General features: G+C 58.1%; 2 protein-coding genes and 1 long non-coding RNA gene across 11 annotated transcripts in view; 2 read left to right on the top strand and 1 right to left on the bottom strand.

The window, feature by feature from the left end:
* The window catches only part of C2CD2 (C2 calcium dependent domain containing 2), a 48,279-nt gene extending 44,163 nt beyond the window's left edge, over window positions 1–4,116 (top strand). Inside the window, exon 14 of the mRNA XM_058732081.1 lies at window positions 3,302–4,116. Coding sequence (XP_058588064.1) covers window positions 3,302–3,564 — 263 coding nt within the window. The 3' untranslated portion in view covers window positions 3,565–4,116. The remainder of the gene's footprint in view (window positions 1–3,301) is intronic.
* Window positions 522–13,285, bottom strand: LOC131512889 (uncharacterized). 4 transcript variants are annotated; one of them, XR_009262363.1, is made up of 5 exons: window positions 13,174–13,285; window positions 11,749–11,868; window positions 10,027–10,145; window positions 8,578–8,715; window positions 522–2,548 (listed from the first exon to the last, which is right to left on the bottom strand). It is a non-coding gene; the product is annotated as an uncharacterized LOC131512889 (long non-coding RNA). The 4 variants fall into 4 exon arrangements; XR_009262361.1 differs by lacking the exon at window positions 13,174–13,285 and adding an exon at window positions 12,566–13,167; XR_009262364.1 differs by lacking the exon at window positions 13,174–13,285 and adding an exon at window positions 12,566–13,167 and having other exon boundaries at window positions 522–1,864.
* A 20-nt stretch (window positions 13,286–13,305) lies between these two features.
* The window catches only part of PRDM15 (PR/SET domain 15), a 69,043-nt gene continuing 57,146 nt past the window's right edge, over window positions 13,306–25,202 (top strand). For 3 of the 6 annotated variants that reach the window (XM_058732078.1, XM_058732075.1, XM_058732074.1), the window contains exon 1: window positions 13,306–13,392. The gene's annotated coding sequence lies outside the window, so the exon portion shown is untranslated. Of the gene's footprint in view, window positions 13,393–14,037; window positions 14,481–24,189; window positions 24,267–25,202 lie in introns of those variants that run through there. The other 3 variants (XM_058732079.1, XM_058732076.1, XM_058732080.1) reach the window with 2 other exon arrangements.

Below are 25,202 nucleotides of genomic sequence, written 5' to 3'. Positions count from 1 at the left end.
CCCCCCCCCCCCCCCCCGGCCAGCTCAGACACCGTCCTTAGGAGAACAGAGGAGCCGGGTGTGAGAACACAGGCTTTCTGCACTGGGGCCCATTTAGTGGGGCAGAGCATGTCACCTCTGGGGAGGAGATCTCTCTCAGAGGTCTCTGGGAGACAGAAGCGGGGCTCCAGCCTATAGATCTGCAAACCTCAGTCCCTCCTTTCACATGACCCTTCCATCCAAGCAGGAGGTATTGTCCCCATAAAGCCGTGACAAGTCCTATCAAGTTAGAGAAGACACAGGTTTGGTGAGTCCCCCAAGTGACTTTACCAGGGGACCCAGGACATCATCGGTTCTGGTATTGATTTGGAACAGTCCTATTTAACAAAACAGCAGCCCGTTCTGAGAGCTTGCCTGGGGCCCGGAAGGACAGAAAACACCCCATGATGGGCCCCATCTGTGGGACGCACGGGAGCAGACCTTCGCTTGTGGGACAGACCACGGCCGGCAGGACCGTTCAAAGTGACTACGGCACACAGATCTTTCTGCTTTTCCAGTGTTATTCACAGGTTGGGGGTCCTTGATACGCCATCGTGGTATGGCAGGAATTCGAATTTTAGTTATTTCAAGTGCGATTTCATTGAAACGAGTTAAAGGGGTTGCTTGACGACGTGCCGATTCCCTTTAACCTGAACACCTACCTACCTCTTGCCTCTCCCCGCGCTCAGGTTTCCCTCGGAATCTGGTGCAAACCCATGCTTCTCGAGAACCAGACGCTGTGCCCTGCAGGGCGGGCTGGCCTCTTGCGATCCACACAGCCTTGTGCTCAGCAGTGGACAGTCCCCCCAGCTCTGGAGGCCAGAAGCCCGAGGTCGAGGCGTGGGCAGGGCTGGTGGCTCCTGTGGGCCAGGATGCTCTCGCCAGGCCTCTGGTGTTTGTCAGTGTCTCTGGCCTTCCTTGGCTTATCGAAGCGTCACCCCATCCCTGCCTCCACCTGGCACGCTCCCCGTGGGCGTGCCTGTCCACATCTCTTCTTTCTGTAGGGCACAGCCACGCTGGTGTGGTACCTGCCTTGACGCCCTGTGGATGAATCACCTCTGTAAGGACCCCGTCTGTAAGATAAGGCCACATTCTGAGGTGCTGGGGATTAGGACCCCAACACAGGAATTCTGGAGGGACGCGACCCCACCCAGAACAGCACCCCTGCTCACACCTCAGACCCTGGCTCCAGACCCCAGACCAAATTCCAGTGCGGGGACACCTAGGACGGGCTTAGGGGACGGGGCCCTCCAGGACAGCACCTGTTACTGCTGGCCTCCAGCTGACCCGGGGATGGGGCCAGCCTGCCCCCCCTCGGGCTTCCGTTCCCCTGGGGAGACCGGGGGCGTGGGGTCAGAGCACTCTAAGTTGACAGAACGGATCCCGCCTTCCCCTCCTCTGTTCCAGGTGAGAGCCCACATTAATATGCCCTTCAGGGACTCCACGCTTAACCTAAAGCAGGTCCCCGTGTCAGAAACACTCCCTCGGCCCCTGCGACCCTCCGGCTGGAGCCTGTCACCATGCCGGGGTAATTAATCAGCAGGTACCAGTGTAATGCCCCCCCCCGCTGGCCAAAGTCCAGTCCGGTTGGTGGCCGCGGTTGGTGCAATAACACGCCCTAACTGGTGACTTCTCGTGATACGCTGCATTCTTAGGGGGACCTGAACAGCTCTGGGAACGGACCTTCGTGGTCCCCAGATGCGGCACCTCAGGCTCGCGGCAGGAGTGAAGCCGCTCACACGTCTGTACTCCCCTTCCCGCGGTCCGGAAAACCCCCCGCACGCAGCCTCTCCACGTTAGACGTTTGTAGAAACGTCCCCATGATTCTTCCCAATAGGCCGTTTGACTATATCCAAGGAGAAAATGGAAAAAAAACCAAAAGATCTTTCCAGCAGCTCCGATCAGATGACATTCAGCCTATACCTTGGGGCTCTCGAGCCTTGTTCTGCGGCTGAGCCCGGACAGAGCCAAGGGCAAGTTCTCCCCTGGCCCCAGATCCAATTAAGATCCCTTAAAGTCACGGGCGTGCTGCTTTGTCCACAGACAGGGCGGGTCAGACTCCACCGCCGTCCACACGCATTTCACGTGGGAGAGCCAGCAGGCGCCCTTCGTCCCCTCTGGACAGACACCGGTGGCTTTGGTCTGTGTCACGGCTACCGAAGCATCCATGGGCTCTGTCAGGAAAATAGTCGACTGCCAGAGAGCCACAAGGCTCCTCCTCCAGAAGCCCTCCACGCCTACACGCACACGCGAGGAGCGCCACAGGCTGGCCCGAAAGGCTCCCGGACCCTGCTGGGGGGGCCCCGGGCAGCAGCATGCCAGAGGGAGTTCGTGTAGTGGGTTCCGGGCCCCGTGGCTACGCGAGCTCGCCCTGGGTCTTTGAAGAGTCATTGCCGCTGCTGTTTTTGTATTCCGTTCCGCTAGCTGACATCCTGCAGGCAGGTCGAGGTGCACAAAGTTGAGGTCTTGTGAGTCAGAAACAAGCCCGAAACAGACATTTCATGACAGCCCGAGGCACGTACGGTGGGGTCTGAGTGAAACAACATCTTACTCCCTGAAAGAAGAGATCTTAACTCTCCTAAGACAGCGGATACCCTTGTTCTCAGAGACCGTTTTTGTTTTTTAATAGCAGGACCCTCTTTTCGGGGGCACATAGCACTTCTTCACCATTTACACCCTTCCTCATGCAGGAGAGTGAGTGGCCAGGGGACCCGAGGTAGGGACAGCCTGCCGCCGTCTGCTTTGACTAGGAAGTGGGTGACGGACGTCCCTGCCCCGGGATGCACAGGACAGTCCAGCTCACTGCTTCTCGGCTCAAAGTCTTTTTTTTTTTTTTTTTTTAAATAAAGTTTACTTATTTATTTTGAAAGAAAGGGAGATCTGCAGGAGCACGAGCAGGGGAGGGGCAGACAGAGAGAGAGGGAGAGGGAGAGGGAGAGGGAGAGAGGATCCCAAGCCGGCTCCCTGCTGTCAGCACAGAGCCCAGTGCGGGGCTCAAACTCACAATCTGTGAGATCATGACCTGAGCCAGAATCCAGAGTCAGACACTTCACCGACTGAGCCGCCCGGGCTCCCTTCCAAGTCTTTTCACCCTGAAAACTCTGACGTGTGGTCCGGGCCAGATTCCGGCCGTTTCCCTCCCGTGTGGATAGTGACAGCACATGGAAGAAACTGCTCGTTAGAGTAGTTCGAACCTCCTTGCTTGTCTTTTCCACTTGGATCAGTGGCCCCGGCGTTTCCTCCTCAGCTCACCTGACCGCCCCCCTCTGCTTTCCTCTTCCAGGAGGGATTTTAAGGAAGGGCGCAAAGCTGTTCTTCCGCCGGCGACATCAACAGAAGGACCCTGGCATGAGCCAGTCGCACAACGACCTCGTGTTCCTGCAGCAGCCGGAGGGGGCCCGGAGGAAGGGGGCGACGCTCACCAGGATCCTCAACAAGAAGCTCCTCTCCAGGCACAGAAGCAAGAGCGCCATGAACGGGGCCCCGGCGGACCCCGCGGCCGGCGGCCTCCCCCACCAGGACGCGGGAAGACGCGTGCCCCCCTAAGCACCCCCGGGATGCAGCAAGAGAGCTGCAAGCTGTCAGCCGGCCGCCCCGTCCGGCCGGGTCGTACTGCCATCCTGTAAAGGGGGACGAAGATCCGCGTCTGCAGCCAGGAGGCTTTCCCCAGAGAAAACTCACCAAGTCAGATGCCAAAGGGCTGCGCTCAGGTCAAAGAGCTGAAGTAAAACGTTGGGAGACCTGCATAACGGACTGGAGAACCTCCAGTAATGGACGGTGACGGGGCTGGTGAGGGGGACTCCACCTCACCCACTCTGTGCCCCGACGCGTGTTATCTTGGGTCCGTGCCCGGACCGCGTCGCAAAGAGGAGGTGTCCCTCTGTGCTGTCACTGTGACTGGAACGGATGGGTCACCTGTCCTGACTGGCTGCTCAGAGCAACACAGTGCGGCTGGCCCCGAGTGCGGACAGGTGGGACGGAGGCGGGATTGGGGGTCAGTAGAGACATTGTGGTGGTGATGGAGACACTGTGACAAAGGTAGGAGCAGAGTTGCCTTTGCTATTAGCCATATAACTTGAAAAGTACGCAAACACTAGACCTATCCTGTGCACTCGTGTTTCCTTCGCAAACGGGAGGCCTGTGAGTTCCCACGTGGTCTTTCCAGTCTCCTCTGTGGTTTCAGAAGCGCTCAGGATTCCCACGGGGCCGTCAGCTCCTGGCTTTTTTTCCCACTGCCCTGCTGGGGTACTTGCCACACGGGAGTGCAGGGAGGGGCCTCTGGAATGAAGTCGGGGCAGTAAGTGACCGCTAACGGAACGCGGTGACCACCCACACCGGGTTTTTTTTTTTCTTTAGTCCAAGGTTAGTTTGCCAAATGTTGCCAATAGCTGAAACAAAGTACTTCTGGGACAAAAGAGAAAACTCATTCTAGGTCTCAGGTGTGAGGCTTAGGGATGGAAGTTAAGTTGAATAGTAACAAGTGGGCCAAACTTGCCTCACATGCTTCCGGGAGCTCTGCAGAATTCTGTGAACAGCGCTTGACGCGTGTTGGAGGGGACGCACGCCTGCTTTGATTTCCAGTGGGAAGAAAAGATCAGCGTGGCCCACGGTGTCCGTATCCCCGTGTGCCCTTCAGACCACGTTCCTCGCCCGTGCGTCTCTCCACGGGCCTGCACGCTGGCCGGTGCCTCCTGAACGCACGCTTCGTGGGGACGAGCTTGGTGGGGCCGTGGTCATCTGTGTGGAAGGCTTTGATGGTTCAATAAGATTCACTTTTTTCCAATAAGATTTAAAAGGCCATTTATGAAGCCTCGACTTCTGTCACAGATAGGAAATTGGGGGGGGGACTCCTTCCTACGAACATTTTTGTTCCTCCTGACACTGGTATTTCAGGGGTAAGAGAGCTACTGACACACAGAAACCTTTTCTTTTTTTTTTTTTTTTTTTTTTTTTTTTTTTTTTTTTTAAATTTTAACGTTTATTTATTTATTTATTTATTTTTTTTTTTCAATGTTTTTTTTTTTTTTTTTTTTTTTTTTTTTTTTTTTTATTTATTTTTGGGACAGAGAGACACAGAGCATGAACGGGGGAGGGGCAGAGAGAGAGGGAGACACAGAATTGGAAACAGGCTCCAGGCTCCGAGCTGTCAGCACAGAGCCCGACGCGGGGCTCGAACTCACAGACGCGAGATCGTGACCTGGCTGAAGTCGGCCGCTTAACCGACTGCGCCACCCAGGCGCCCCAACGTTTATTTATTTTTGAGACAGAGACAGAGAGAGCATGAACAGGGGAGGGGCAGAGAGAGAGGGAGACAGAATCGGAAGCAGGCTCCAGGCTCTGAGCCATCAGCACAGAGCCCGACGCGGGGCTCGAACTCACGGACCGCGAGATCGTGACCTGGCTGAAGTCGGACGCTTAACCGACTGCGCCACCCAGGCGCCCCACAGAAACCTTTTCGAAAACCAAAATTATAGAACTTTCTTCCCCCCTTTTTCTCGAGGGAGAGAGATTAGAAGACCACGTTAAGAATTTTACTTAAAAATACATATTTAAAATTTTTTTTCCGTGTCCCAGGAATTAATCAAGTGACTGTAAAATGGCTTTCTTCACCATATGCTGTTTTTAAAGACGATGTTGCGGGCCTCCGTTTTCTGTCTGATTTTGCAGTTCAGATCAACTCTATGCCACGTGATGGTCTCTGAGCTTTACACGGGAGCTTTCTCGCTCAAAACAAGACAATGTCCCATTCCTGACTGACCCCACGAGGATTTTGTTCACCGTTTTAACTTTTAAGGGCTCTGCGTTTTCCACCTCCTGGTGACTTGAAGCCCCTCCCGGGTCGCGGGCAAGTGACAGGCGGGCTGCGTCTGTCCCGTGTGTGAAGCGGGACCGTCACACAAAAGGGGGAGCGTGGTGTCCAGGAGATCCGTGTTTCCGTGTGTCTGTCCGGCACACAAGAGCCCCGTATACTTGATCAAGGCTCAGAAGCCCCTCCTCGAGATGCACTCACATCTTCTCCAACCGAGGGCCCTTCCTGAAGTCACAGAGGACAGGGACTTACCAGGGAGTTTAAGAGAAAATAGGGGGCGGGAGCGTGCGTGAGGGTCGGGCAGTGGGAAAACGGGTCCTGTGGATACTGTGAACGCTTCTCCCGTGGCTGCTTATCCAGGCCTGCGCTTTCCCGCGTAGGGATTCATGCGAATGCGAACACTGTGAACTTAAACACCGATTAAGGTCACGCACTGAGTACTACACATACGAGTTTGTAAAGCCTTCCTCCCTTCCCTTGTGCGTTAGCGGCTGGAGGACTTTTTTGTTGGCCTCCGGGCTATTTTGCAGACTGGCGTGTCCAAAGCGGTTTCTTCTGGACGCTAAGGTCTGAGTGGGGCACCTGTACGTCAGGAACAGGGTGCTCACGTTGGTTCTGGCACGCCGGTGGCACTGCCCGGTTCCGGACTGTGCCCGTGACCTTTGCGGAGGCACACAGGGAAGCCTCGCGTGCGTGTGTGCGCGTGTGATTAGCGCAGCAAGAACAGAAGCAGCGATCTCATTGTCCCGGCTGAAAACCGGCTGTGAAGAAGGAGGTTTGGACAGAGCACTTTACGTAAACCCACCCTCCAGTTTAAGTTGGAGCCCAGCCCTTGATTCCTGCTGGTGGCTACCTGGCCAGTCGCTGCCCGTCTAGATTTCTGATGGGTTTTGCTGGAGAGGCCTGGCACATTCTCTTCTGGAGCAGAAAGGGACAGATTGATTTCTGTCGCTGCCACCAGCTGGGGGGGGGGCGGTTTCCATGTAATAGTCTCGCATGTCGCTGTCTCGAAGCCTCGCGGCACAAGCCGGCGGTCGCTGCAAGTCAGGGCGTTTCTGCTGGGTGGGACACGGGTCCCGCGCTGGCGTAGACCCAGATGCCAGGCCCCCGTCTCCACTGTCCCAAACCTGCTCAGGCGTGATTACCAAAGCGTGTGGCACGGGCACACTCACACTGCCACTTCCTGCAGAGCAAACTCAGGTTCCCTCCGGGTCCCTTTCTTCAGCACTCCCGTTGGATGCGTGAGGAGGCGTCCGGAATGCGCCCCCCTGCCCAGTCCACCCCGCTCCCAGCCGGTCGGGAACGTACCGTTTGTGATTTAGGCTTGTGGTGTTTCACCCCAGTGTCCCATCAAAGCTACATTTTTCTTTTAAAAGAAGAAAACGCACGGTTTTCCAGGCACGTGGCCGGGTCTGGCTTCATGATCGAGCGTGGTGATGGATCTGCCCGACGGTGATCGTATTCCGCGGTAGCACTTTAAAAACACGTCACTGGGGCGCCTGGGTGGCTCAGTCAGTTAAGCAGCCGACTTCAGCTCAGGTCATGATCTCGTGGTCCGTGAGTTCGAGCCCCGCGTCAGGCTCTGTGCTGACGGCTCGGAGCCCGGAGCCTGTTTCAGATTCTGTGTCTCCCTCTCTCTGACCCTCCCCCGTTCATGCTCTGTCTCTCTCTGTCTCAAAAATAAATAAACGTTAAAAAAAAAAAAATTAAAAAAATAAAAAATAAAAACATGTCACTGTCCTGCACCAAACCACGGAAGATGTGGCTGGAACACGAACGGTCTTCGAGAGAAATAAACGTGCACATGGAACACTAACACCGAGTTGTGTTTGCTGCGCCCCGGGTCACGTTCCGTCGGGTGCTCGGCCGTCTGTGCCCATGCCCGTCGCGGTCGGCCGCGTGAAAAGACGTGGGCCCTTCGCTCGTTGCTGCCGCCCCTTGCTTTGTTCTTGGCCAGTTGTGGGTGCTACCCTTCAGGGTCGGCTCGGCCTGGGTCCTCCAGGGGCGGAAGCTGGCACGAGGTGACCCTGCGGGACGCCCCGCAGCCTTCTGGGCGCAGTCTTGCATACATCCCTCGGCTCCTGTGGTCCTCGCTGTCCCAGCGGAGGCCCATCCGGGAGAGTGTGGGGCAGGCTCCTGCATGGGGCTCAGAGTACGGATGGTGTCACACTGGCTTGGGGCCCGTGGTGATTACCGGGTGGGGCGGGGCAGCGGGGGCCAGAGCCGGGCACAGACAGATGGACGGATCCCACACGAACCCTGCAGGCATCTGGGCTGCTTCCCTGCTGTGCCCGGGTGCTGTGGCATTTGGGAAACTGGTGCACAGACCCCGACCTTTTCTCAGGGTGGCCCTCCTGGGTACGGAGTGGGGGCCCAGATGATTGATACCTCTGCCGTCGAGGGGGGACAGTCTACCTGTGCAGAGCCCCAGCCGTCCCGGGGCTCGGATTCGGATTCTCAGCTCTGCTCGTGGCAAGGTGGTGGCCACGTGTCTTGTTAGGGATGGAGGCGTCCGGGGGTCTGAGACCACGGCCCTTTCTGTGCTGACGCTGGACCAGATGTGCTCGCTGGAAGGCCAGCCTTGCCCTGATTTACCAGGTCACCTTGAGGCACAGGCTGTATTCTTACCGATCCCGTCCACACTGCCCACATTAATCCACGTCAACCACCCGCAGGCTGTGAATGTGCACCCCTCGTCCCCAGCACGCACCCCTCCCTGCTCTAATGACCTAACCGAACACAAACCCCACCTGCTCCGCGAAGCAGCTTCGGCCACCAAGGATGACGCAGAGCACGGGGCACCTCTTCCAAGTGCTTGTCACTTGACCCCAGATCACGGCCTCCTACGCGGGCTCCTGGGCGTATCCCCAGGGCTCAGGACAGCGCACCTAGGGAGCAAGGACCAGGGTCAGCAGCCAGCCCCATATGAGCACATCTGGCAGGTTTGCTTACGCCCATCCTGCCCCCCCTCATCCGGGCGCAGGGTCAGGGGACAGAGCCCGCCAAGGCGGGCACGGCTATGACAAAACCATGCCGTTGTGACCTTGGTTGCCTACCAGTACCGAGTGCCCGACGTACGCATCGGCAAATGGTGCATAAAAAAAGAAAAGGCAAGCTGCTCACCACAGAGGCCCGGATACCAGGATGGATGGCCTCGCACGGTGCCCGCGCTGAAGAGAACGCTGCCAGACCAGACCCCCGTCCCACGGCGCCCCAGAGGCACCAACTTCCACGCGCACAGCGCAGCCCACCCCGGCTCCGCACCACCCCTCCACGCTGCGAACCGTCCCGTCGTGTCCTGCGTGTGCCAAGCATTCAACCGCTGATATCAGCGTTTATCAAGTTGGATGCTGGGGTGCCTTGGGCTGCGTGGTATTTTATGCGGACGCGGGACAGAGACTCGGAATCACAATGGTGGTAAGTGTATTGACTGAGCACTTACTATGTGCCAGAGCTGGTTAGTGACTCTTAACACTCTTTGAGACAACCCCGTGAGTTATGACCTACCTCAGCTTTACAGATTAGGAAACCGAGGCACAGACAGGTTAAGTAACTTGCCCAAGATTCCACAGTGGATGAGTGGCAGAAAACAGAATGTGAGCCCAGGCTGTCTGGCTGGTGAGTCCCTGCTACCTTGCGTCAAAAGCAGAGACCAAGGACTTACGGCCTGGTGTCGGCTTTTTCTGAACTTTCAGCTCCCTGCGATGGGCGAGAAAACTATCAAGTGACATCCAATGCTTTGCACACAGTGAGAATTAAGTCACTTGCTGATTAGATTGCTGTCTCTATCTGGAGAGCAACACTTAGCCAGACTGAAAAGCTACAGGTAGTGTAGAGAAGTGACTTGGGATATTTAGTTGTATGAAGTCCAGGATGAAGGGAGTCAACTAACAAAAAACCAGGGCTGATGAGCCATGTTAGTTAGTCCACGTGGGAGGCAGCCAGTGTCTGGGCTGAGACCATCGTCTCGGGGCAGGGGCGGAGGCGAGGGGGGGGGGGACGGGGGGGGAGGGGGGGAGGAGTGACGACAGGGCATGGTGATTATGCCCTAGGAAAATCCACTCAGGGTAACGGAAGCTCTATTGCTTACTTATTTTTAATTCCCCCGACTTATTTTGTAAAATTTCACACCTACAGAATAACCCACATAGCCTCCAACTAGATTCAGCGACTTTGCTAAACTCGCTCTGCCTGCCTACCTATCATCTAGCGATCAACTGATCGATTGCTGGAGACGTCGTGTTCCACCCTGACTTCTTCAGAGTGCATTTTCCAAGAAGGACGGCATCTCCACATCACACACCCAATAGCTGTCGTGCTTGGGAAACAGGACACTGATGCAATACCACTATCCAGAGTCAGAGGCCACAAGCTGCCCAAGGAACATCTTCTACACGTGGTTTTTCTTTTCTTTTCTTTTCTTTTTTTTTTTTAAAGGCAAGGCTTCCGCATTGTTTTGTTCTTAAGAGTAAAATTTGAGGGGTGCCTGGGTGGCTCAGTTGGTTAAGTGTCTGACTCCTGATTTTGGCTCAGGTTGTGATCTCATGGTTTTGGGAGTTCGAGCCACATGTCAGGCTCTGAGCTGGTGGCACGGAGCCTGCTTGGGATCTTCTCCCTCCCCCTTTCCCTGCTCACTCACTCTCTCTCTCTCAAAATAAATAGACGTTTTAAAAAATAATAAAATTTGACACTTTCAGAAACAATGTGGTTTTTTTTAAGTTTTTAAAAAAAAAAAAAAAAACTTTAAAATTCTGTATATAGGGGCACCTGGGCGGCTCAGTTAAGCGTCGGACTCCAGCTCAGGTCAGGATCTCGCGGTTCCTGGGTTCGAGCCCCGCATCGGGCTCTTGTGCTGACAGCTCAGAGCCTGGAGCCTGCTTCGGATTCTGCGTTCTGCTCCCCTTTCTCTGCCCCTCCCCCCCCCCCAAATAAATAAACACTAAAAAAAACTTGGATATAAATCTGCCTTAAAAGGCAGCTTTATTCCTTCCAACTTTCATGGAAGGAATAAACTGAACCCGTTGGGAATTCTTTTGAAGATGCGATGACCATTGCAAATATCGATTCCACCCCTGTGCTGCACAAACCAACACGAGAAATGGCTTTAGACGGGGTCAGGTCTTCCACTTGCACAGGTTTCCGCTCTGCTGTCCTACCCGTGTTTGATGTGCAGAGGCCTCGGCGGCCAGCCACCTGGGCATTCGAGAACCGTGAGGTCACTAGAGGGGCGGGGGTAGGAAGCTCGGGGCACCCGGGCCACACTCAGCTTGCTCCCTGGGCAGCCGCTCAGCCTTCTACCCTCCTGCCACGCCGTTTCGATGGGCCCTCACTTATCACCAAGCTTGCACACATACCCATTCACGCAAGTGAGTCTAGCTGAGAACACATTTCTGCTCGTGGGACTGCCGTGCCGTAGGCTCTATGCATTTAGAATTTCCATATTAACCAAGGGCCCCCATGGGGGTTATACCAAATTATTCTCCCACCAGGAAAGGATGAGACAGCTCATTTTATACACTCTCTTCAAAATGATGCTATTAAGCTTTAAAAAAAGCCCAATCTGCTAATGTAACAGGTGAAAATGATTGTGCTGCCACTTTGCTTTTTCTCCTGTAGCAGTACAGTTGAAGAGCTTTGCTTAAGCTTAAGAGCCACGATGCCTGCTTGCTTGCTTTTTTTTTTTTTTAACTTTTTTAATGTTTGTTTGTTTTTGAGAGAGACACACACACACATACACAGAATCTGAAGCAGGCTCCAGGCTCCGAATTTTCGGCACAGCGCCCGACGCGGGGCTGGAACCCACGACCGAGAGATCACGACCTGAGCTGACATTGGAGGCTTAACCACTGGGCCGCCCAGGCGCCCTGAGCCATTGTATTTCCTCTACTGGGAACTGTCCGTTTTTCTATTGGGTTCTTTACCTTTTTCCTGTTGATTCCTAGGAGCTTCCCGTGTAGGAGGCAAATGAGTCCTGTCTGATGTCAACTTCAAATCCTTTTTCCATCTGCTTGTCTCTTCTTGCAGTTTATCAGTGGAACTTTCTGCCAGGCAGAAATGAAGAAGACGGTGTTACTGCTCTGCTCCAGAGACTAAAAGACTCCTCTAGTCCCTTCTAACATTCTGTGGCCACACGTTTTGGGGTTTTGTTTTGAGAGAGAGAGCAAGCGAGCCGGCGAGTGGGGGAGAGGGACAAAAGGAGAGCGAGAGAGAATCTTAAGCAGACTCCCAAGCCCAGCACAGAGCTCAACGCGTGGCTGGATCTCACCACCCTGGGGGGCATGACCTGAGCCAAAATCAAGAGTCGGAGGCTTAACCGACTCATCTACCCAGGTGCCCGCTCTCCCGCATGCACTTTTGATGGAGGTCAGTCAGCAGGCCACCGAGCCCCCAGGGTGGGGAGAGTCAGGGAGCAGTCTGGCCTCAGTTGCCCTGCCCAGGGTGGTGGTATTCCCAAACCTTCCAGCATCACACGGGTCAAGGTGTGTATTTCAAGAGCCCACCCTGCGGGGTCCAGATGCTCCCTCCTGGTACTTCCCCAGCTTGTTGGGGCATTGTAAGCGCTCCGGGGCGGGTTCCCTGAGTGGACCAGGAGGACTGGGGCACACTATTGGCTCCTGTCAGAACTACCACCTGGCAGCAAATCTCAGACAGGTTTTAAAGAAAAATTCGACCCTTTCTTCCAAGTCTCCCCGCCCCCAAAAGAAATTATGGCTCCAGCAGCCACCAGAAGAGACTTACAGGGGCCCCGGGAGCTGTGGGCTGTGGGTTTGTGCAGCACAGGGGTAGAATCGATATTTGTAATGGTCATGCGTCGCTGCCAGGGTCACACCAGCCACGCCTCCGGGGAAGGGGCAGCAGAGCCAGCCCCGCTTCTCCCAGGCCGGTCCGGATCCACGCCGCCCCTGCCCTCCGCCTCGCCATCCACACGGTCCGCTCCCGGCGCCACGCCACCCACTCTCCCACTCCGGGTTTAAGCCGCCTGCCCCCTGCCGCTCTCCGTCCACGCCGTCCTTTTCCTCTATCAACCACTGGCGCCTCGCCACTCTCCTGTCTTCACCGCCCGCTTTCCCACTACCCGATCCACATCGCCAGCTCCGGGAGCCACACCACCCACTTTCCCAAGCCCGGTCTACACTGCCTGCTCCCTGCCGCTCTCGGTCCACGCCGCCCTTGCCCCCCGCATCACCATCCACGCCTCGCTGCTCTCCAATCCACATCATCCGCTCTCCCACTCCCGGTCCACACAGCTTACGACCTGCTGCCCAGCCCCCGCCGTCCGCTCCCGGGTCCACAACCCCCGGTTCGCGCGGCCCGCTTTCCCACTCCCCGTCCACACCGCCCGCGACCTGCTCGCTGCCCCGGGTCCGCGCCGCCCGCGCCCCGCCGCTGCCCGTGCACGCCGCCCGCTCTCCGTCGGCCCCCAGTCCGCGCCGCCGGCGCCCGCGCGAACTACAACTCCCACAATGCCCCGCCGCCGCCCCCCGGCTTCCGGTGCTGCGCAGTTTCCGGAGCGGATCGCAACCCGGAGTCCGGATCCGAGCCCGCTCTGCACATTCCACAGGCAGGTAAAGCCCGGGGCCCCGCGCCCGCCGCCGCCCCCGCGCGCCGCCCCGGCCCGGCCCGGCCCGCGCCCCGCGCCCCGCGCCCCGCGCCCGGCCCGCCGCCCCGGCCCCGCCCGCCCGCCGCCCGCCCCGGTCCAGCCGCCATGCCGCTTGTTCTTTGTTACATTCGCCGGCTGCGGGCTCCGTGGGCGATCGGAGTCAAAACCCGGCTGGATTTCCCGGAGCCGCTCCGGGATCGCCCTGCGCGCCGCCCGCCCGCCCCGCCGCCCCGCGGCCCGCGCGCTCCGGGCCCGCAGCCCGCCGCCCGCCGCCCACGGCCCGGCCGGCGCGGGGTGCGGGGTGCGGGGCGCGGGGCCGCGCTCGCCCGTGGGTGCGGCGCGGGGGCTCCTCCGCCCCCGGCCCCGGCCCGCGGTCCCCGCCCCCGGGCGCCCTCGCCGCCGACGGCCCCGCGTGATGTCACCGCCCCCATCCCCCCACCCCGGACCCCCCGTCCTGGCGCCCGGCCCCCCGGGGGGCGCTCGGGGAGGGTCCCGGACCCCCGCCCCGGAGGTTAGGAGCGCAGACCCCGGAGTCCGGGCGATGGGGTTCCCTAGGCCCCCCCCCCCCCCCAGGGCACCCCGCTCCCCCCCTCTCCCCGTTTCCGTAAGCCCTTGGGTGGCCGAGGGAAGGGAGTGAAGTCCCTGGACAGGTGACACGGGGTGGGTGGCCGACCCCGGGAGGGGCTCGCCGGCCGCACAGGTGAGGCCCGGCCCGGCTCGGCCCAGCGCGGACAGGTGGAGGCGCTGGCCATGTGGCCTCTCGCGCGAGGGACAGGTGTGCGCGGCGAGGGTCAGGTTAGAGAAGACAGGAGTAAACTCGCTGTGGAAAATCCACCGGCCTGATAGGGTAACGGGCTTACCTTTATTAAGCTCTTCACGTAGGGGATGGGGTTTCTCCCCCAAATGCTCAGAAATTGCCCCCACCGTCCCCAAGGGTACGTTAAAATGGTAGGAGTGTGACATCAGTGACACATGGACCCGTCTACGTGATTAAAGCCACCAACACAACACCACGTTTGCTTAAGCCACTTCCCTAAAATCCAGATTCACCAGGTAAATTTGGAGAACTCAGCTTGGTTCCCGAAGGTATTTTTGAGGATGAAAAGTAAGGGAGCCCCTGGTTTTGTGATGAACCCTAACAGGGAACAGCAAGAACTCTCCCAGAGAGTGTGGAGAGGTAGGCAGTGTTGTGAGGAGGGAGGCGCCCCTCCCCGACCCAGCACACGAGATATTTTGTTTCAGACCTGCACGTTTTCCATATTTTCACGGCTCCACACGGCTTCCGATTTCCTTGACATCACTGCCTTACGGTGAATGGCTCAGAAATAGAGCTGCGAAGTTTGGATTTTGAAAGGGAAAAACGGCGAAGTCCTTCCTTTGTACAGAGTTTTTTTTCCCCTGTCGATTTCTTTGATTCCTACGTTGGCAAAAAAGTTGCCAACAAAGAATATAATGTTACATTCTCTTTTGGAAGCAGAAAGGACCGTTATTGTTATGTTTTTAACCAGAAGACCAATCAATCAATCAATCAATCAGTCAGCCCCAATTGCAAGGCTGATCCCTTTTCTGGGAGTAATTATAGTTGAGAAAGAACTCAGTTTGCTTCAGATACCCTTCTAATCACCATTCTTTTGCTATCGTTCTCTGGGGAGAGAGCCAGGACAGGAACGTGCCTCCCGTTTTGCAGACGTTTAAGGGAGATGGAAGGAATGTTTCTGATACACGTGGTCTCAGAGGTTAAGGTTGTTAAGCAGTGACTCAGGTGCACTTGGCGGTGTGCTGTTCACGTTTGTGCGGTGTGGGTGATCCGTGCCCGGCTCCCCTGAAACAGCTCATGGTGTGTCCTCATCTCCCCGGCTGTTCGTTCGACACAGATTTATTCAGCCAGGGCCTGTTGTGTTGGACAAGCCAGAAGGCCCTGCCTCTCGCGCCCCACGCTGTGGAGGGCGGAGGAAGGTGTTGACAACGAATAGTAACACTCAGTGAGGTGGGCAGCGGTTGGGGTTGGAGGGTGTAGGGGAGAGGAAGCAGGGGGAGGCTGTGGTGGGGGGGGGGGGGCATGCTCAGGCAGTCTGAGCAGGGGGCGTTGGGGCTGAGACCAGTGCCGTGAGGTGCTCGTGGAGGTCGGGGGTGAGCGTGTCGGGGGCAGATGAGTGGCACGCGTAAAGGGCCTGGTGTGGAGCCAGCTGCGTGTGCCCAGGGGGGAGAGGCGGTGTGGCGGGGGGGGGGTGGGGGGGTGGGGGTGGGGGTGGGGAGAAAGCCCGGGCTGTCCGCCGCTCAGTTTATCCCGAGTGCCAGACGGATGCCACAGAGGGCTTCGGCAGGGGTGGGACAAGATCTGTGTCTGTGGCGGCCACGTGGGGAATCCGGGCCTGACAGGATTCCATTACAAACAGGGTGGAGGCGGGAGGGAAATGAGGAAGTAGGACAAAGTGTATTTCTAGAGCCAGGAGGCCCCGCTGCAGGTTTGGTTGGGAAATGCGTGGCAGGTGACAGGAGGTGCCGATTACCGAGGTGCAGGTGACCGGTGTGTGGGGGCCCCGGGAGGAGGAGTAGACAGCGGCGTCTTCCAACTGCCCCTCTCCGTCTGGGGCGGGAGAGACCCTGGCTGGGGGCTGGGGGAGGGGCCGGGTCCTCACCTTCCTGACGCACCGGCATCCTGGAGAGGGGTCCTACCCCTCGCAGCCCGGGAGAGATCCCTACGGATGGGGGGGGGCGTGGTGTCAGGGGAGTGGCCTCGCTGCGGGTCAGAGACCTCAGGCTTGCAGCACGTGGAAGGCGTCCTTACGCAGACGGAGCCCGTGGCACTCACCGTGGCAGGATGGTGGCCGTGGGAGGCGCTGCTCTAACAGAGCTCTCCCTTCCCGGCCACACGCCTGTGGAACGGGGCTCCTGCACTCACACTTAGAGAACTGGAGTGGGAACGGATCTGCACACTTGTCCGTGGCGGGCCAGCCCACTGGGGAAAAGGCCTGTGCGCCTCATCAGACGTGGCTTCTTTGCCAGATGACTGTTCGTCGGAACACGTGCTGTCATTTTGTCGGCGTCGGCGGGGTTCCAATTCGCGCAGCCCCGGCCCGACCCGGAAGACGCCATCACAGCCTGCGGGCCTAGAAGAGCTGGCCTGGTTGGACCTGCGTGCCTGAGTTCACGTGCACACCCGCAGGTGGCCCCGTGGAGTCCTGCCGAGCGCGAGTCCGTAACCGTGGCTGTCCCGTCCCGCTCGCAGCGAGGGGAGCGGTGGTCACAGACGCAAAAGGGCCATGGACTGTGACAGTTGAGGGAGAGCTGGTTCACGTGCGTGGTACACGGATGGCCATGGAGATCACGCAGTCGCGCTTCAATTCCAGCAGACGTGCTTAGAGGAGCGACCTAACGGTTTTATTTTAAGAAGCCAATATTTATAAAATGCTGGAAATCCTGTCCTTGCGGCTGTTAAAACTAGGGACGAGCAGTGTGAGCTTAAGTGCCGGGTTGTCAGCAAAGCGGTCGGTGGGGTCGGGGCCGAGGAACGGACCGGGGACACGGGCCCGGGAGGCGACGTGGGGGCAGGGGCTGGGTCCAGAGGGAGAGGGGACCAGGGGGCAGCCCGGGTCACCCTACGGAGGCGGCTTTGGACAGGGGACGGGAAGGGAAAGGGACTTAGGAAGGCGCCCCGAGAGACGTGAACTAGGTTCCAGAGGGAGGGTGTGACGGCTGGTGCCTCGTTGATGGAGGGCTGGGCTCAGCAAGCTGGAAGGCGAGGACAGGGCTGGTGGGAGGGCTTTGGTGGAGCCCTGGGAGCGAATCCTCCCGTTCAAGAGGGAACGGTCGTTGAGGAAGCCGACAGAGTCCTTCCCGGGAGCTTTGCAGTAGAAAGAGAAGTGGGGCCTTCGAGGTCACAGGGGAGGGGACATTAAGGAAAACATTTGCTTTTGAGGGTGAGCTCAGATTGAGGCTGGCGGGAGCGTTGCAGGGCTGTAAACTGCCACAGAGAGAGGTGTGCAGTGAGGAAGGTGGGGGTGGCCTGGGGCCTCCCGGGGAAAAGTGGGTGCGGCGTGCCTGTGTGGGGCCGGACAGGGTTGGGGAGGAGGGGTCGTTAGGGGGAGGCCTGAAAGATTGGGTGGGAGTTTGACAGACGGAGGGAAGAGTTTCCAGAACGGGCAAAGAGAAGGGGTCGCCGAGGCCGGCAGCTGGCCGTGGAGCAGCCCTGCAGAAGCACAGTGGGGGCGGCTGGGGTCACGGCAGGGGCCCTGCTGGGGCCCCTCACCCTGATAAAGCCCAAAGGAACGCCGCTGTGGACCCTCCCCTGCGCCTTCCTGGGCCTGCAGGGTCAGATTTCCACGAGCTTGCGTAAGGCTGAGACTTGGGTCTCTCTGGGATGATGCCGATCTCTGCCTCATTTGTGCCACGTCTTCCTGGCTCTGTCTGGCTTGTTCTCGACCCGCAACATGACCCGTGTCTCCAGTTACGGCCGCGAGCACGGATGTCGTGCAGGTTCAGGGCACCGGCATTGATGCCCTTGATGTCGCTGGAGGCAAACCCTCTGTGAGCTGGCCGTCCTTACATCATGATTCGTGCGGGGATAACGCTCGGGGTGATGTGGCAGGACTGTCCCTTCCCGCTCGTCTGTGGGGAGGGGAGACCGTGCCTGCAGGACAGAGTCTGTCTTAGAGGAGGAGTGGTCCGGGTGTTGCGTAACCGAAGGCCTTTGGCTTTGGTGGCTTAAAAATACATGTGCTCGTTAGTTACAGTAAGTTTGCCTTCGATCGTGGCCAAAACCAGGTGCACAACGTTGGCACGATGTTAGCGCAGAGGTTGACACAACCCTCGTTCTGACCAGGCCGCGGCCGTCCTGTCCGTGGATTCTGTGTTCTCAATGTCCACACGTCCCCCGGGGCACCCTTTCCCCGGCACGCCGGGCTTCCCGGGACTTTGTTCTGTGCCGCTTTGCTCTCCACGGAGCTCCCCTCCTTCCCCTGAGGATGCACGAGGTTCTTTTCATCACCAGCGCTCCCAAGGGGCCCAGTTCGAAAGTGTCCCACGAGGCCCACGATTAACAAGCAGGCCTCACCCTCCCATGTCTCCGTGTGAGGGCTGTCCGTCGGAGCTCTGGTCCGCGTGAGAAAGTCGATATTACCTCGGTTCCCATTTTTAGGGGGGCAGAGTGCAGACGTCTGTCTTCCCTCTTTGCTCAGAAATCCTCTTAAAAACCACACGTGAGCATCGGAAGTGTCGACGTTGGCTTCGATGAAACTCGGGCTCAGGAAGAGAAAACAGAAGAAGTTATCAAAGAAGTGACAGAAGAAAATCCGGAGGCTGGAGGGCCCGAGCGCGAGGGCACCAGGGCCCCCGCGAAGGTCGGTGGCGTAAGACAGAAATTCTGAAAGCTTCTGGGGGCAGCGAGTCACGTGCAGAGGTGGCCCGGCCAAGAAGGTGTCAGCCGTCCCAGCCGTGACGTTGGACACGGAGGGACGGTGGAGTCCTACCTTCCCTGCGTGGAGTGAACACGGCCGGGTCCCGGCAAACCGTCGTCTGTTGTCTGAGACGCAAGTAGAGACGTCTGCAAAGAGGGCACATCTCCACAAAAGACGTCCCTCCCGTGCACCCCAAGGAAACCCCAGGACAGTGTGGCCCCCCGTGGAAGGAGTGAACTAGCGACGGGACGCAGGGACGGGCAGGGGCTGCCTTCTGGCTTCCACACACTGTGTGTGTGTGTGTGTGTGTGTGTGTGTGTGTGTGTGTGTGTAGCTGCTCCCTCTCGTGGGGGAAAAGTTACTTCAGATGAGGGAAGGAGAGAGGGGCAGGCGGGACAGAGCCTTCCACTCCGCCCTGGGAGGTGGCTGGAGCCGGGCCGGGTGGGTTCTCAGGCTGTGGGTCTGTGCCACGCCGCTCGCGTGCCCTCCTGCCCCCACGGCCCGTGGCCCGTGTCTGGAAGCACGCACCTGTCAGGGAGCTGCTCCCCTCCTGAAGTTGGGAGCCCACTGACCTGGTCACCCGTGGCCGCAGCAGAGGCCCGTGTTCTGTGTCCGTCCCCTTTCAAGATGTCAGACAGGGGCGCTGGACTCCCCGCATCTGCGCTCGCGAACCACTGTCGGCCTGCAGAAGCGGGCAGGTCGAGTGGCTCCTGGAAGTCAGTCTGTGAGCGATGAGATGTTTCCCGGATGGCGATGAGCCCCGGGCCCGGCCGGGTGGTGGTCTGTCACACTTATCCTGGGTCCCCATGGTGTGCTCACCGAGGCAGGGCAAGAGGGCGTGGGCATTAACAGCGACAGCCGGGGGCTGTAGACGCGATGCTGGGGCAGAGGGAGCACAGGCAGGGGGCAGGGGGGAGGCACCGGAGGAGGCCGAGAGGAGGTGAGGCAGTGCGGCTGGTGGGAGTGCGGGGGAGGGAGACTGGGAAGGTGCAGAAATGAAAGCCCCTAGAGCCTGGGGAAATCACCGAGTTGGGCTGGAGCAAAGGGTCACGGATGGTGGGGAAGAAGATGGGAGAGAACCGAAGTTATAGCCAGTTTCCAGAATGGTCCGTGCCAAGTTCCTGAGCGTGGACTAAGCAGTGAGGCGTGATTGCTGCATCCTCCTGCTTCTCTCTGGCACTTGAAGGCTTGCTTCTGGAACGTATATACAGAGCAAAAGCATAGATGGGGCTGGGGCGGGGGCGGGGGGGGAGGACTGTGCTGTGGAAAGTGCCAGAAAGCCACTGTTTTATGAGATTCTAATGATGAGCTAGAATTTTCGGACCGTACCTGTGCAGGCCGGAAGGGGACTCCTTGTGCAAATGAGGAAACCGAGACCCAAAGAAGGGAGATAACTAACACGAGGTGTCTAACATCCAGTGCAGGGCAGAGCCAGACTCACAGCCTGGTCCCCGGTGCCTGTGCCCCACGGCAGGACCAGGCCCTTCCCTCGTACTGACGCACCCGGTCTGAGCTCTCTGAGGTTCTCTAGCGTGCGAAACAGTGTGTGTAGAAGTGTTCGTGCCCAAATAAGTTCAGAGGCTGCGGCGTAAACACATTCCAGCAAATTCTTATTGCAGGACTTCTCAGGGCCTTTAATGTGCCGTTGTGTATCAGGACTCCAGAATGGGACTCTGCAATGTCTCACAGATTTATTAACCACGAAGTTCCTCTCTACCCACCTACTACTCCCCTGCCCACCCCCACCGCCCGCCCCAGACCGTCTTTCGGGACCGTTCCGCCGCGTGTGTTTGTCTAGCAATTACTTGTCTGCTTTTTCCTGTTCGTGACTTTTCCCTTCTTGCTTTTAATATTTTCACGGGTCATGTGCCCAGTGGGAAGATGTCCTTCTTGCTTAGAATCCCCTGGGCCTCTCGACCAGGGCTGAGCACTTGACACGGCTGGTCCAAGTGCAGGTAGGATACATACGTGTAAGTCACACACGGGCTTTCTAAGACTTAGCGTGAAAAAAACTCGTTCATTATTCTTATATTAATTACATATTGAAACGGTAATATTTTGGGTAGGTTCTGTGAACTACAACGTTACCACAATTACACGTGTGAATCCCAGCGAGATTTCGTGTAGATGAAGGCAAGGTTGTTGTAGAATGTATACTACACTTGATCTTAGCCAAAAGGCCGAGAAGCGATATTGTTGTAGAATGTGTAGAGAAAGTAAAGGAAATGAGAACGGCTTAAATAATTTTCAAGAACAGTTGCGTGAGAGGAAACGCCCTCCCCTGTTGCAAGGCTTGCTCCAGACTGTGGTAACGACCGCGGTCCACCGAGTGCGGTGGTGGCCGAGGGACGGACGCAGAGGGCGGTGGGGACAGCAGAGAGAACCTAGACGCAGACCCACGCACGTAGGGCCGCCGGTTTGGGGCACAGGTGCGGAGCAGCTCCGTGGTGCTGACTCAGATGCTCGTCTGAAGGCAGAATGAACCCTGACCTCACATGTGATGCAAAAACTAACTCAAGTTGCATAATGCCCTTTAACGTGTGAAGCTGTGAGACTCTCCTAAGAACCTAGGAGGACATCTGGGGGCCGGGGGCTTGGCGCACGGGTGTCCAGCGTGACCCCAAAGCATAATCCGTAGAAGGCAGAGTTAGTAAGTGGCCCTTGGCCCACTTGAAAACCTTCATTCTGCAGACGCCCCGTTGGGAGGGCGAAAAGCAGTCTGTCGGGAGGGAGAACGGGCCGCGAGCGGCGCGTCTGACGGGATCCGGACGTCCGGGAAGCTTCAGAACACAACAACAGAAACAGACCAACCAGCCAAGCCAGAGGGTCCGAGAAAATGGGCAGAGGATGTGAGGGGACGCCTTACTGAGGCTTTACGGACGGCACCCGTCGCTCTCGTTAGCCAGCGGGGACGTGCAGATTGAAACCCTGCACGTGGTGAGATGCCAGCTTACGGCGCTGAGAGCGGCTAAAATGAACGTGTGACGGCCCCACGCGTGGGTGAGGGTGCGGAGAAACGGGGCCCCCGTGGCAGCTTCTTAGTGGACAACGCATCCACTCCGTAGGCGACCCAGTCTGACTCATTGCTCTCCGGGGCATTCATCCTGGAGAAGCGGCGGCTCGAGTCCACGGAAAACCTGCGCACCATTCTTCAAAGCGGCCTGATTTGTAGCAGCCCCGAGTGGGGGGGAACCCGGTGGGTGGGCGGTTGAGCCAGCTGTGTCACACACCCACGGAGAATTACGCAGCAGTGAAAAAGGGATGCCCTTGATCCGCGTGACAGCCCGAATGGACCTGGAGGGCACTTCGCTGAGTGAAGACAAAGGCCAGTCGCCAGCGGTCGCGTCACGTAGGACTCCCATCTGTACTAAGCCCTTCAAATGACAACATTACAGAGGTGGAGAACGGATTCGCGCCTGGCAGGGGTGAGGGATGCCGGGGCAGAGGGGGTGTGACTCGGGGGGGCGGGGTGCGCGCCTGCGAAGTCTTCTGTCTGACGGAACGGGCCTCCCCTCCCGCGTCTTGATTGTGAGGGTGGCGGCACGGATGTGCCCCCGTGACGAATCAAGCTTCTCGCGCACGCAAAGCCCTTCCTGGGGTTGATAACGTGCTGTGGTCACGTGAGAGTTCTGATGTCATCCGCGGTGACGTAAGATACGGCCGTTGGGGAAAGCGGAGTCAAGGGTAATTGGGGTCCCTCTGTGTTCTTTTTGAAATTTCCTGTGTTTCGAGAATTGAATTTCAAAACGTAACACAAACAGCTCCCAGGGTACTGTGTGCGGCTCACTCTTTCCCCCCGGGGGGCGCTGCCCTGGACACTTAAATGACGCCGTCAAGTTGTCCCCGACCATAAGGGGCTCCCAGGACGCCGTCCCCTGGCTCCCGTACCCGTCTCCCTGTCGCCTGAATGGTCCCAGGAGTCGCAGGGAGGGCCCAGCCAAGCCAGCAAACCAGAGGGCATCTCCATCGCACGCTTACGTCAACAACCTCCCTGAAAACACCTCTCTTCCTTTGAGTTATTTTTAGCTGCGTGCGTTTGCACATTGTGATGTTTTCATCTTGCGACGCTTCACTGCCGGTTGCTTTTCCTACATCAGTGCTTCTGCAGGGCACAGTGAAAGGTCATCTTTTTCCGCCTCGTGTCCGCGGGGATGGCGACTCTGACTAGCAGAGCGGGTGCTGGGAGGGTATAGAGCAGTCGGCAGCCTCGGGCACCGTTCCGCTCTGGGAACCGCCGGCTGGCGGCCCCTCGGGGCATCGAGCAGACTTCCCCTGCCATCCAGCAGCTCCACCTCCGGGCCTGCGCCCAAAAGAATGGAAAGCAGGGCCTCGAGGAGGTGCTGGCGTGCCCACATTCACGGCAGCGTCTTCCGCGGTGGCTGAGGGGTGGGACCACACCACGTGTCCACGGGCGGATGAACGGGCGAGCAAAATGCAGCCTGTGCGTGCAGGGAAGGGCGTTCAGCCCCAAAGGGGACATCTGACACCTGCTGGGTTGGGGGGGAGCCTTGACCTCATGCCGAGTGACGTGAGCCAGACACAAAAGGACAAATACTGTGCGAGCCCCCCTGTATGAGGGACCCAGAAGAGTGAAACGCGTATCTTAAGGAGTCTTTTTAAAGAGAGCCTGCTCACGTGTCCTGAGGTTACGCAGAAGCTCTGCTCCCTTTTCTTCCCCACCTGCGGGACCCTCCGCACGGACCTGTCTCCCGGAGGAAACCTGAATCGTGTGGTCTGTGCCAGCTCGGGACCCGAGCTGAGGGTGGCGGGGGGACGTCTTCTCCGCATCCCAGAGTCCTGGGTGATGCGCGTTGGCAGCTGTGGAACCGGTCCCCTTCCCACCGGGGGCCGCAGCCCGGCTGGGGCGCGGTGGCCGAGCCGCGGCCGTCGTCAGAGAAACGTGGCTGGCTAGGTGCTGTCCTGCCGCTGTGCGTGGGCCCCGTACACATTTGTGGCCTTGGGATGGGCCCTGGCGGGTGCCCTGAATGACAGTAGTTCACGATCGCGGCACTTTGGTTCCGCGGAGGAAAACTTTAGTAATTAGAAGGGAAAGGAATGTGCGGAATTAAACAGCTGTAGCAACACAAGAGGGGAGAAGTACAGAGAAGAGCAGAGAAGGGTTCATACCTCAGATCAGGTGCTCACGACATCCAGCCTCCGGGCTGGGGAAGCCCCGCCGTGGGCTGGGGTCCCCACCGAGGGTCCTGGGAGGAGCGCCCTCCCCTCAGGCGAGGCTCCCAACCATGTGTTCCCTCCAGGGCCATAGATGCTGCCTGTGCCTGATCTGTGCTTAGTCCTTAAGTTCGCCTAAGTGCAGTCCTGAGCGAGCTGGGGTTTTTTGTTTCTCTTATCTTATCTCACAGTTTTAGGAGCCTTGGCGCCTGCAGATTTCTCTTCCTTCCCGGCTGCATTCCAGGGGCCCAGCCTGGTCCGGCTCAAGGAGGTGAGGCAATCCCTCTTGGCGTCAGGAACAGACGGGCCAGTTCTGATCCCGAGGCCAGATTCGGAGCACAAGCCAACTGGGCCCCCCACGATTGTGTGTGTGCGGCTCTGGGCAGAGGAGCACAAGTCACCCAAACAAGTTCTGTACAGAACGGTGGGGTAGACCCGCCTGGAAACCACGGGGCAAGCTGGTGCACGCCGTTCAGACCTTCCCCCGTTGGTAGTGAGAAGCCAGCGTGTAGGGTTTCCCCGGGGGGCCGAGCAGTGCCTCCGGAAGTGAAGGGTGAGGATGTGTATGTTTAGCCAAATCTGGATCCTGCACACTGGCCCTTCCAGGCTTCCTTCCGGCAGGCTCCGGGGTGCCCCTGTCCTGTCTATTTTGTGGAGGGGGAGAGGGCTCATACCTGTTCCACTAGCCCCAGATAGAGCAGGCCTTTACATCGTGGGTGCCCTGGAGTACCTGGGCGAGAGAGGGACATCGCCTTGTTTGAGCTGATGAAATGTCCTCACAGGCTCTGGCCACTTGCCTCAGAAGCTGCCGTGTCCTGTGACAGCATTATCAGTTTGCAAGATTTCTACACCATCACAGATTATCTGTTTAAACTGTCTTTCAAGAAGCTGGAAACCCATCATTAAAAAAAATTTTTTTTAATGTTTATTTGTTTTTGAGAGAGAGACAGAGAGAGATCAGCGGAGGAGCAGAGAGAGAGGGAGACACAGAATCGGAAGCAGGCTCCAGGCTCCCAGCTGTCAGCCCAGAGCCCGACGCGGGGCTCGAACCCACAAACTGTGAGATCGTGACCTGAGCCGAAGTCGGACGCTCAGCCGACTGAGCCCCCCAGGCGCCCTTAGAAGCTGGAAACCCTTCAATGGGCTCAGAGTCCGAGGGAGGGAGGGCGGGAGCCCTGTGAGAGCAGAGACAGGCCAGCCCTGGGGG

Source organism: Neofelis nebulosa, chromosome 5 (assembly GCF_028018385.1).
Source record: "Neofelis nebulosa isolate mNeoNeb1 chromosome 5, mNeoNeb1.pri, whole genome shotgun sequence".
Classification (NCBI taxonomy): Eukaryota; Metazoa; Chordata; class Mammalia; order Carnivora; family Felidae; genus Neofelis; species Neofelis nebulosa.
This window is presented reverse-complemented; position numbering and strand designations above follow the sequence as displayed.